At 50.6% G+C, this 12,428-nt stretch overlaps 3 protein-coding genes across 3 annotated transcripts; 1 reads left to right on the top strand and 2 right to left on the bottom strand.

Annotated features, from left to right (window-relative positions):
• Positions 1–86: 86 nt before the first annotated feature.
• Positions 87–1,358, bottom strand: J4E90_009330 (uncharacterized protein; the record flags this gene model as incomplete). Its single annotated transcript, XM_051438849.1, has 2 exons — positions 87–1,160; positions 1,218–1,358. The coding sequence occupies 2 exons, from the start codon at positions 1,356–1,358 to the stop codon at positions 87–89; spliced, it is 1,215 nt and encodes a 404-aa protein (XP_051287512.1).
• Positions 1,359–1,785: 427 nt separating this feature from the next.
• COQ4 (Ubiquinone biosynthesis protein) lies at positions 1,786–2,706 on the top strand (the record flags this gene model as incomplete). Its single annotated transcript, XM_051438848.1, has 2 exons — positions 1,786–1,996; positions 2,048–2,706. The coding sequence occupies 2 exons, from the start codon at positions 1,786–1,788 to the stop codon at positions 2,704–2,706; spliced, it is 870 nt and encodes a 289-aa protein (XP_051287511.1).
• Positions 2,707–10,982: 8,276 nt separating this feature from the next.
• On the bottom strand, positions 10,983–11,494 carry J4E90_009328 (uncharacterized protein; the record flags this gene model as incomplete). Its single annotated transcript, XM_051438847.1, has 2 exons — positions 10,983–11,433; positions 11,490–11,494. The coding sequence occupies 2 exons, from the start codon at positions 11,492–11,494 to the stop codon at positions 10,983–10,985; spliced, it is 456 nt and encodes a 151-aa protein (XP_051287510.1).
• Positions 11,495–12,428: the final 934 nt, after the last annotated feature.

Genomic DNA, 12,428 nt, shown 5'->3' with positions numbered 1-12,428 from the left:
TGATTATGACATATATGTTACAGATTGAGAATATTGAACAATTGAACCCACAAGCGCTCTGAAATACCGACTCTGTCTGCACCCTCCTATGAAGCAAGTACGTCGATGGCCTTGTTGACAATACTCCGTATCTGTTTCCACCGTCTCACCACCGTCTCCCTCTGGCCTTCCGCAACCTCATGTTCCCCTTCACTCAAATCCAGCTGTTCTACCTCTTCCAGCGTATCCACTATCTCCCTCGAATACTTAGTCAACACATCCGCTAGGTACTTATTCAGCCTGCCCTGATCCCTTACTCCATCATCATCCCCCGACACAAACGCCGAATACCTCCTCGAATCCAGCACCAACAACCGAAGCACAGCTTGCGTCCTATAGCACACAATCTCCTCTTTGCCCGCACCGAACAACGTGTAGTCCCCATGAAAGCCATCCTCCTTCAGCGCATCCACCTGCTGCTTATCCAGCAAAGGCAGCAACAAGTGATCCAAAGGCAGCGTATCATGAACGTTTTCCTCAAGGATGAAACCGTACTCCACGAGCAGAAAGTCGCTTGTGTGAGACCCATACGTGACAAAGACTTCCTCGCCCGCAGAATACGATCGGTCGGCCGTCACAGAGTAACCCTGGCTGTTGTGTTCGGGATGACATCCGTTGTCGGAGTGGTTGAAATAGTCGATTAGCGGGCACATGCAGTAGCAGTCGTCTGCTGTTAGTTTTGCACGTCGTTTGGGTAGGCTGGGGTGGGCGTTGGGCAGGTCTGGGTATTCCCAGTAAAAGGTTCGGGTGTTTACTATCAGCCAGGTGTATGTGTAGAGGGACTTTGTGATGGCGGGAGGAAGGTGCGGTGAGAGTGTTGACCAGTCTTTTTCTAGGTTGGAGCGCTGTTTTGTGAGGAGCGTTTTGCAGGCTGGTGGTAGGAGGGACTGGAGTGATACGGGGTAGTGAAATGGCATGGTTGATGCGAAGTCTTGTTGTGTGGGCCAGACGTCTTGCCAGAGTTGGTAACCGTGCGGTTCCTGGCCGCTGTACCATAGGGAGAGGGAGGCGGCGAGTTTTCCATGGACGGTGGCGTTTTCGGGGAGCTTGAAGGCTTGGATTGAAGGGAGGGCCACATGGACGAGAGATTTGTTGGAGACGTGGACTAACTTGTCTCCTTTCTTGATGATTTAGTTGAGGGGTTTGAGTTGGGGGTAGCTTTGGTGGGTTGGACTGACTTTGATATCTTTTGCGGCTACGATGCCCATTCCTCGACCGCTGAAGCGTGCTGGGGCTATTCCATCGATTTCAACGCCGTTGGATTTGGCCCAATCGACGAATTGGGTATGTTGTTCGCCGGGGTCTAGTGCTGCGGTCATGGCTGCAGTGGATGATGCTGATAGCCCAAAGACCTGAAGTACTCCTTTGATCCTAACTCTCACATTTGTTAGAGCTGTAGATATCTCATTGGTTGAGACAGTCAATTATCGTACCGAAGGTTCCTTCCAGAAGCGGATACACAGTATCTTGATTTGAAGTTGTTCTTTGTAGGGTCAGGATCTGAAGAATTTGGTGAGCTACCTTGAAGGGAAGCCTATCCACTGCAAAGTAAAATCTCGTTTATTGAAAAAGCAATCGAAGATGTTGCAGCTGACAAGTCCGGAAGTTGGACAAAGAGTCATCTGCTAATACTTTGGCGTGGCTGGTGCATGTGGCGTATCGATAAGAATCGCGTCATGATACCGGCTCGAACCAGATGAGAACCATCAAACCCACGCTGTCCGCAACCCTCCCCAAAACGCGTAAATGGCGAGAAGTGTGCGACCATGTCAGCTTCAAAAGCTGGCGTCAAGCTCAATCTTCCAAGCGTCATCATTCGCGCAATCAACACGCTGTTTTTCCGTCCTCAATCGCCCTCCGCCGAACTATGAGGGTCACATACCATTGACGCGTACTGAAAGGTTAGGGCTGGCGATCGGCTCGGGTCTTGGAAGTTTCCTGGACCCGCGAAGAGGAGGTAGATACGATCCAGAGTCTTAATGCCATGGTCGCTGCTTACACAAGCCAGACCTCATTGCATCCTTTGGCGAAGCTACCGCGCAACCCTACTTCATTTACAAGCTTCGTGATCGCATGCTTCTCAATCCAACGGGCCGACGAATACTACGCGACCGACCACGCTTGACATCTAACTCGCTCGACATTCCACGCCTCCGCAAACTCCCTCCGAACACATTGGGCTATGCATACGCGGCATGGCTTGACCGCGAGGGCGTCTCACCAGACACACGAGCGCCAGTACAGTACATAGACGACGAGGAGTGTGCATATGTCATGCAGCGGTATCGCGAATGCCACGACTTCTACCATGCCTTGGTTGGACTACCTGTCTTCCGCGAAGGCGAGGTCGCTCTCAAGGCATTCGAGTTCGCCAATACCGGCCTGCCTATGACTGGCTTGGCTGTTTTCAGCGCTTTCACCCTGAAGAAGGCTGAATGGAGACGTTTCTGGGACGTCTATGGGCCGTGGGCTACACGCAACGGCGCACAAAGTGACGATGTAATCAACATCTACTGGGAGGAAGAACTGGAGACAGATATCGACGAGCTAAGAGCTAGATTCAGCATTGAGAAGCCGCCGGATCTGCGAGCTATGCGCAAGGCGGAACGTGAAGCGCGCAAGAAAGAAAAGGAGGCTAAAGAAACCATGGCACGGGCTGCCGTATGAGATTACAACCATGTACATTATCGTGTAATAATCACCTAGCACATGTCTCGACCTTGGCCTGTCATCTGCGTAGGATAAGTCCCATGCAGGTTACTTGCTCAAACCAGCAGGCGACACAAGGATGCGGGGTCTCCACACGGGACGGCACCCGCCAGCCGAATCGTCCACTCCAGACGACCATTTCCTATGAAAGCGCGACCCACCCGCACCATGCAGTTTGCTCGTTGCCTACATCAATCTCCGATCATCGACTGCTGTCATGGCCGAAAAACGGAAGCATGGCGAATCTCCCGGATCTGACCAATCACGACTTCCACTTGATGACGGCCGCCCGTCTACCAGCCCAGCGGGCAGTCTAACAGTCGTCGAGAACTACCCCAGAAAACGTATAGCGATAGCTGTAGGCAACACTACCCCTGACTTCCGACATTAATTACTTATAGCTTGTAGTGCAATGTTTGTAGATTTCGGAAGACACGCTGTGACGCCCAGAAGCCGGTTGGTCAGACAAAATTGCATTCATATATGCTTTTGTTGACATTTGCAGTCTTGTGGTTTCTGTACTGAGCTCGGAATTGAGTGCACCTACCGAAAGCCAACAGTCGGCGACCGCACAAAACCAGTCGGCCCCCCGTCAGAGGCCTGGTCAAGCATTGAAAGACGACTGGCACAGGTTGAAGCCAAGCTAGAATCTACGAATCAATATGCGCCTGGTTCTGCAGCACTCTCACCCAACACCTCTACTCATAGCGATATGCACCCACCCCCAGATTCCAGATCACGACACTCGAGCGCCAATCGAATGGCAATTGAAACGATCAACAACTCCACCATGTCTGTTCCATCAGTTGGTACACCAGTATCGTATGACTTTGCTTATCGACAGACAAGCACCGAAGGAAAAACTCCGAGGCCTAGCCTCACTACTTTCCACGCACCTTCTTACATCCATGTGGAGAGCTGGGACTACACAGCTGACTTTTACGATGATGAGATCTTAGCCGGTGAACAACTGGCAGATCAGTGTGACGCAGTCATCTCATGCCCAGTGGATCTATCCCGACGAACGTGCCGACGACTCCAACAATCTTTTGTGGAAAACTTCCTTCGGTGGACACCTATCTTCGATCAACGAACCTGCGTCAGTGCGCTTGAACAGGCAGACTCAAGTAGCTTTGAGCACCCTAGTGCATCAACATGCCTAGCATTTCTGATACTGGCCCTTGGTGCAATCTCTGAAGATAGGAATGAGAATACGAATAATCTCACTCCAGGGTTGGAGTACTTTGCACGTGGATGTCGCCTCCTCGAGCACCTATCGCTTCGTATCGGACTAGCTAGCCTTCAGTGTCGGATACTGCAAGCTTCGTACTTCAAGTTCGCTATCAGACTACTGCAGATATGGAACTCCATCACGCAGGCTGCGAGAGACTGCATGCATATCTTGAGCTCCAGAACTATGCAACGATACAGCCCATCGGACCAAGAAGCATTCAACCGAGCGTTCTGGGCTTGCTCCACCGTGCTGCACGAGTAAGTTGTCCAAGCGCGGCTTGCATCGTTAGCCTCGATAGCGAAAGACTTTACTAATGCAACATGTGCTTAGACTTGAGGCGACATGTAAAATGCATCCCATCGGACTACGCCACTTCCATGAATTGGTGCCGCTTCCCCAGTTCGAAGAAGAGGATTCAGGCTTCTACTTCTTTCTGGCGCAGATCAGCCTTAGGAAGTTCCTGACACAGACTCTTGAAGTTGTCGGTTACTGTAAGTATCTCTGCAGAGTCAATTTTGCTACGTGCACTTACCATGCGACCGCCCCTTCCAGTTACAGGACAGGTCATCTTCGCACCCGTCGTCGTTGGCGAGCTACGTAAACAAGTGCGCGAATGGTACCATCATCTACCTTCTGCCGTTCGGTTTCCCCTGGATTCGACGCCGCTGTTTGACTCTAGGAAGTCTTTCCTAAGGATTCAGTACATGGCTCTACACATAGTGCTTGGCTGGCCTTCAGTACTTAGGATACTCGAGAACAGCGAAGGGGAGGCCAGTGCTCAGGAAAACGAAACGATTGGCGTCACAAGGGAGCATGCGCGACACTGCATAAAGAGTTCAGCCTTGCTTCTAAGTGTAGCGGACGAGCAACTCATGGGAAGAAAGATGGGAACGCACTTTACACTATACCCGTATGGTCATTGCGTTCAAACATCTCGATCTCTAACTAACTCTATCTAGAACATTTGCGTGCTTCGCAACCTTACTCATAGCGTACAACCATACGGCTCTCTCTTTCATCGAAGAAACCAAGCAGGAGCAGCATATACGCAATGGATATGAATTACTGCGGCCATGGACGCATCTGCCTCTGGTTCGACGAGGGTTGGAAAGGACGTGCATTTTAATGCAGCAAAATGATCTTGCGCACATCTTCCACGCATATGCAGATGAATCACCTCAGCCTGCGTCTGGCGTTAGTCCACCAGTAGCAACGAGTAACGACTGGAGATCTCCACATCCAGGGTTCAGCATCAAGCCATGATAGCCGCGCGGACCCTGAGATGGCATCTGAAGTTCCGTAGGAAGACCGATCGCAATGCGGCATGGTTCGATTTAGGGAATCCCACGGGCTTAAACCACGCCATAAAGACATCATGCCAATCGGAAGATATTTGTGACAACCGGTATACACGACCGGCCCGAGGTCTCGTTACGATTGTCCGATACGAACCTGGTCTTGAGTTCTTTCGCTGTTACGCCAGGGCGCCCTGCGGACAGATCCGTGCGAATGGGATCCTTCCCACACGGAACAACAATCACAATCCGTAGATGCATCTCGATGCAGGACCGTTGATCCACATTTGAAGATCGGTCGGTCATCAGCAGCGTATACCTAGCATACTTGGACTGCGCACTCATTCCGCGTTTACGAATACATGACGGAGAGGGCTTTTGTGTGGTGATGCGCACACAACCACCACTGGCACCAGCATAATAATTTACACGCAGAGAACCCCACGACAGTCTACCAGAATGCAGAAGAAGTTGCGGCAATACCACCGAACACGGCCTGCATGCTATCTCAAGTCTATCGATCAACATAACTGCCCGCCTGCGGAGCAGAGACCACAATGATCACCAGTGCTCAAACATCAGTCCCTAGGGTCTACGTAGTAAGACCGTGCTGAACAAATAGATGTTCGAGCTGCGAAACATCCTGCCTGGACCCCAAGTGTTCGCCTGCCGGCAAACACGAGCCTTGCATCATAGCTCACCTTAAGATCACCTGAATATGCAGTTGGGGATCATGCAAAGTGACCTGAGCCCGGCAAGATCCACATCAGTCCAAGCCATAACATCGTGCAGCTTCGCGATCTCTGGGGTAGATGCGTCCTATCGAGTGCGTTGCGCTTATCAGTCACCAACCGACCGCTCAGGTGGCCGCTGCGGCTGTGATTTGAGTAAGGGCCGTCCTGACTTGCACGACTGTTACCAGCATCAGCTATGAGATGCGAGAAGCGCTACGTCCGCAGAACCGTCATTCATCGCGCCATCTTAATACGATCTAATTCTCTGAATCAGCTTCGCATGCAGTGTCTTGTTTCATTCATTCTAAAACCAAACATTCTCAGTATAACACTACGCTAGTCCCAAAAGAGCAAGGTTCATCGCTAGTGTACAAACGAGCGTTGTCTCATTATACCTAGATATCAATCGTTGACCTTCTGTGTTATCCTTGTGCGACACATCTTGTGGCCCACAATGGGACACAACAGACAACCCGAACTCTACGCAGCGGCGCTTGCAACTTATACTGCCGCTGCAGTCGCGCTTGTCTTTCGGTTGGTTGCACGCCGTCAGACCAGCCATCCGTTGGTATGGGAAGATGTTTTGGCCGCGATTGCGTTTGTATGTATACTCGACTTTCTATCGACACAAGACTTACAGTTGTGCAGTCTACCGGAAGTGCTTTCACTTTCATCAGTATATACAGTATGTACTACTCTGCAGTCTTAACAACTAAGCGCTGACGGTGACCAGAGATGCGATGGGGACTCGGAAGGCCACTACACGACATCGACATGGCAGAAGACGAGATTGTGTACCACTATTTCCTAGAACTATGGGTAGATATGTGGTTCTACACGTTTTCCGTCGGGCTATCCAAGTTTGTCATATTAGGCTTCTACTGGAGAACATTTGGTCTTTCCGTCATCCGACAGCCTATCAGGATCTTGTTCGTCTGCTCGGCATGCTGGATCGTTGTCAGAGTAAGCAAGCGATCTAAATCGACTTCTAACGGCGGTACGCTGATCTCACAAGGTTGTCCTCATCACGATGCAATGTCAGCCGATTCAGAAGTTCTGGCACAAAGAAATCCCAGGCAAGTGCACATTGCCGCCGATGATGTCGCTCTTTGCTGCGGCCATTCCTCATTTCATTCTTGAGGTCGCGATATTACTCTGTCCGCTCTATGAGATATCCAGACTGCATATCTCGACAGCACGCAAGGTTGCTGTAGCGGCAATGTTCGCGGCTGGTCTATTGTAAGTCGCACAAAGGCAATACATCAACATCTCTAACATATTCGAAGGGTCTGTGGCTCAGCACTCGGTACCATTGCTCATACGGTCGCCCTTGGCAGAAACCCCCATCCAGATCTCACATACGACGGCATCGACGACCAGATATGGGCAGTATGCGATGTGAACCTGGCATCCTTTGCAAGTCAGTCATATACGATGAATCTTTTCCTCGAACCAAGTCGCTGACATTCATCGTCTAGCATCCCTCCCTCTCCTCCGACCCGCCCTACGCTCCTGCGGTGGTATATTCACCCATCTCCGATCAAACAAAAGATCCGTTGGCCCCAGTAATTACGGCAATCCAAACTCCGCACCGACCTTTGGTAGTGCTCCTAAGAGGGGATGTAGCCGGACATTGACGTCTAACTGTCCCGATACCGAGTCGACGATTGAGCTTTCTGCGGACTTTTGCACCGAGAGAGGTGAGAATCATGGTAGAGTAGCGGCCTCGCACGAGCATGGGAACGAGTGTGGGAGCGAGTGTGGTATGCATCATGCCGCAAGTCTTGAGTTAGAAGATCGGCGTCTTGTGTAGGTGCGGAGTGAGGTAGAAGTCGCACTTAGATTTCCTTCAAACCATCAGTATGGACTGAAAGCCAATATTCTCTTATACACAACAATACCCACCAAGCTAACCGTACAATGTTGAAGCCACGCTTGGAGATGTTACTTCGAGCACCAATTTACAGCTCATGCAATCCAGAAGTCCCTTTTCTTGTAGGATGAAGACACTGGAGGATCTTCAGCCCCTGCCTTAGCCTTGAATGGTTGTAACCATAGACCGACTCGCTCCCAATTCGTCCCTATTCTGGATACGAGGAGGAAAGCGAACACTGTCTCCACAGGTTCATTGTACCGATCCTTCATATCGACAGCGCGAAATAGAAATATGGCGTAGCAAGTTCTGATCTCAATCGCTCCAGTACCGACATGTGAAAACTTTAGGTTCTCGAATGGACAGTCGAGGCGCGCCATCTCTGACCAGTAGTCATGGCCTCCACCTCGCAATACCGATGCATCGTGGCCATGTACCACGCGACCAAGATGTCTTCCAACAACAGCTCTCTTGCGTAGCATAACCTTGAATGATGGCGCTGAAATAAATATCCGCTGAGAATAGTGGTGCCGCTGGGTAGAATTCGGACTGGCTTTCTCAAAGTCTTGCAAAGACTGCAAAATCCCATCCTTTTTCTCAAATAGGATCGCTAGGTCTTTTGGGACCACCAGGGTCGTGTTCGGCGTTCTTCGTATATGATACACAGCATTTGGATTGTGCAACCATCCTGCCCAAGAACAACTTGGGAAGCCTAACCGGCGATTGACTTTCTCATTCTGGATATCATGGCGCCAACACAACCCAATGAGAAGCCCGTTCAGATATCCGGATGTATCGAAAGGCAAAGGTATACCCCAGTATGATCTGATAGGTGGTTCTTGTTGCTCAAATTCGCCCAAAATGCCATCGAATGCATTGAGGATGTCAACACCGTAGGTGAGGGCTCTCTCAGTATACGACTCAATCAAATCGTAGATGGTCTCTCCGTCCACATTTGGCTGCCACTTCTCTAACATGGAACGATAACGTATCTGAGAATGCTGTAGGTCCTCGCTAATGACGCCTTCATCGCAGTCGAATAGAACTTGTTTCTCAGTGAAGATGAGCCTCCGCCTTGAAAAGTAGCTTTCTTGAAGCGTCCAGCCACGTCTGAACCATCCTTCGGTGTAATATACCAAGGCCCAAGGCCAGGGCGAGAACGTGACTAGATTGAGTTCGTTATATCGACCTTTTGTTTGCACATTTCCCCGTGGTATCGAAACGCCCAAGAGTCCCGAACTGGCATCCGCATCCCCGGCAGCTATTATCGTGATTTGAGCAGAGCGGTAGATGAGGTGCATTTGGCGAATCTGGTGCTTGAAATCGTCTTCGTTCTTCTGAAGAACGCAATATGCGTCGATCCAAAGATAACGAATGCCGAGACTCTGGGTTACTCGAATAGCATCCTCTACCGTTGAAGGGAGTCTTGCTGGAAGGATATCTGTTTGCAAATCATGAGACTCGCCATTACTTTTTCCCCACCGATAGCTCAACGCGGCATACGGGATGTCGCCAGAAGGTCTGACGATTGCTCTCGTGTGACAATCAATCACCCTAAGCTGGCTTGGCCGGCCACTGAATGTTTCCTTCTGTTGATTGCAGGTACTATGATGGGTTAAGCAATTCTGTAGGTATTGTCTAGTAGCGCTGGAATGAAGCCAGGTCGGAACTTCGTTTACTCGTAGCGGGGACGGTTGAAGCTCTGGAGTTTTGATCTCCGCGGACACACCGAAAGGAACTACCAAGCTAGGATGGCTAGCAACCTGAAGCTCAGGCTTTCTGTCTTCAAAGTCATAGAATATATTGACATGAGACGACAGCTTCGTCACGGGCCCAGACTTCGTAAATACCCTCATCAGGCTTTTCCCGCGGTCAAGTTGGAGATAGCGTGGTTGCAGCGACTCGTTTCGCGGGAATAAGTTGACCTTTGTCGCCAAGATGAACTCACAGAACTCGCAACCAGACTGTGACTTCCATATCCAGATAGTGGTAGGGTCAGAAGATCTTGTGATCCACACTTCATGTCCCTTCTTTAGCGGTATGCCTTCGTGATTGCCTTTCAAGATCGCAATGAGATCGATATCTGAACAATTGGCGCACAACATCTTGGCAGGACTCGAACCATACGGGTTATGTCGTAGAACATTTGGAAGAAGACGGGTACATGGTCTTGACGCAGGAGCTGCTGCCTAGAGCTATCTAAAAAGTAGGAACCAATTCGCTATCGAGGCCATGTGTCGGCCGCCGAGCCAGGAAGGCTTAGCGCGACCTCGCGCACACCTTTCGGGTACGTGTTACACCTTAATTACGCCTTTTGAGACACCTAGTAGAGGGCTGTTACCTGTTTAAGACTTAACTTTTTTTAGATCTAAGATACCCTATAACGCTGTTAACAATAAAACATATCGAGGCTATGGGTGTGCATGCAGGAAGCGGGGTCGTATTCTGCGCGCTTGTCTCGTGTCACCACATGCGGAAGGAACCTATGAGCCTACAAGAGCACATCTACTAGCGACATGAGTACGGCTTCATCCAGCCACTATATCATCGTCGATAGGTGTATCTTCCCAGTCCCGACAACCACAACCACAACGTCCCCAATGTACACAACCAAGGTTCCCTCGCGAAAAGACCCCTCAGGCTCGAGCGCAAAAGACAGAGAAGACCACAACGTCCTTCAGCTCTTTGGCACAGCCAATACGATCCAACCCCTATCAAACCACCCTACACCTGATGTTGACTACGCCTTAGTCACTTAATACCCATCTTCGGCTTTGCATACGTGCACGTCCAGATTTCAGCTGCTACAGTCTTCACAATCTCTTCTCCCAGTCCCATCATTCAATAGGTTGTGACGTTAATCACACACAAACGAGCTTTTCCAAAGGACTCAGCACAGCCATCGATTCCATTGTCACAGAAAACGTAACGTTACATATTGAAATGGATAAATAAACCGATTCCACCTCTCACACCCCATAATGAGTGAAAAGCCCAGTTCCCAGATTTGGTATCATCGAAAAAAACACACACAACCACGCTCAAACGCCAAACCCAGACAAAAAGAAGATGATTGCACGTCGACAAGCGTTAGACGCTTAGTACGCATTACCGCCCCAACCCGGTGTCTTCCCCTTGCCCTCATGTGGCGAGTAGTACTCGTCTTGCTCCATAACCGGACTGATGGTTATAGAGCCTGGCTGGTGTTGTGGCGGCCCATACCAGCCATTCCCTCCCGCGGGTACATTGCTGTAGTAACCTCCCCCACCGTGCGCAGCCTCCTCTCCGCCCAGGTTGTTGAATGCTTGTGTGCGCGGTGTCATGGGCGACTTCATGCCGCCAACGGTACCGGGTGTACGAGGTAGTTGTTGGAGTTCCCACATGTGCTGCCATTGTTCGTCGGCAGTCATCTCGTTGTCGTAGGGTGATGAGGCCCATTTCTCCTTCTCGGCTTTCTTTTCGGCTCTGCGGGCAGCGTGGGCTTGTTTCTGGGCGGTGGTTGGGATGAGGGAGTAGGCTGATAGGGCGAAGAAGACGACGTAGATGGTGCTGTTGGGATAGAGTTAGCGCTTTACTCGGATGTATACGGATGGTAGGGGACGTACAGCATGACGATGCTAACGGCGAAACTGCTCTTGGCTTGCATGCAGTAACTCTTGATGTGCTTGTCGTCCACGATGTTGCAGTTCTTGGTGAGGTACCAGGGTGCGCCGTTGTTTACGTGCTCTGGGTCAATGGTGTCGGGCGCGGTTTGGATGTGGATGCCGTATGCCCATAAGGCCATGAGTGCGATGTGGAGGAGGAGCGAGAGGATTGGGAAGAAGACCTTGAGGAGCCATAAGGTTGTTTTGACGAGCCAGAAGAACATGCATACTACGCCAATTACGAGGTGGTATTGGGTATTGCTATGATTGTCAGTACACTATTCAGGTTTTGAAGTCGAGTGGAATGATAGCAAGGATATGGACTGCAGTGTTGGTTCGACATGTTACTTACAAGCTACTCCATACTAAAGGTGTATCTACTGGCCGGTAATTCGCAGCCGCGTACAAAACGGTGCTTGGCTTCGAGTTGAAGCCAAACTCGCCTCCCACTCTCCACAAAATGGTGCGATAGAGGTTTGGCGATGCGATACCGAAAAGGGCAAGATTGGCCACGGTGAATGGCAGTTCAAAAATCATGAGAAAGTAGATGATTTTGGGCAGGCGCCATGTTCGCGATATGAAAAAACCCATGACGGGCGTTCGAAGCCGTCACGCTCGACGGTGATGTGCGGTGGTGGGCGTTGCCGTACACGTGATGCTGCGCTTTCAGCTGCGCTCGGACGAATCGCGATTGCGGGATAAGGCTGAAATGCGCCGTCCAGTCTTGTTGCGCAATTGTCGTTAACCGAAAGTCGATAGCTGGAGATGCTACCAAAAGCCTCCGATGGTCGCACACAGTCGTTGTTCGTGCTCGAGGTCCGGACGTACAAGAAAAGCATCAGCATCCAGCTCTCCGGGGCCTTTCACGCTCTTAACAGCCATGTAAGCCCCCATCTTAGC

The sequence above is a fragment of the Alternaria incomplexa genome (assembly GCF_024043165.1).
Source record: "Alternaria incomplexa strain BMP 0042 chromosome Unknown scaffold_15, whole genome shotgun sequence".
Classification (NCBI taxonomy): Eukaryota; Fungi; Ascomycota; class Dothideomycetes; order Pleosporales; family Pleosporaceae; genus Alternaria; species Alternaria incomplexa.
Note: the sequence above shows the minus strand (reverse complement) of the source record. Positions and strands in the feature narration are given on the sequence as shown.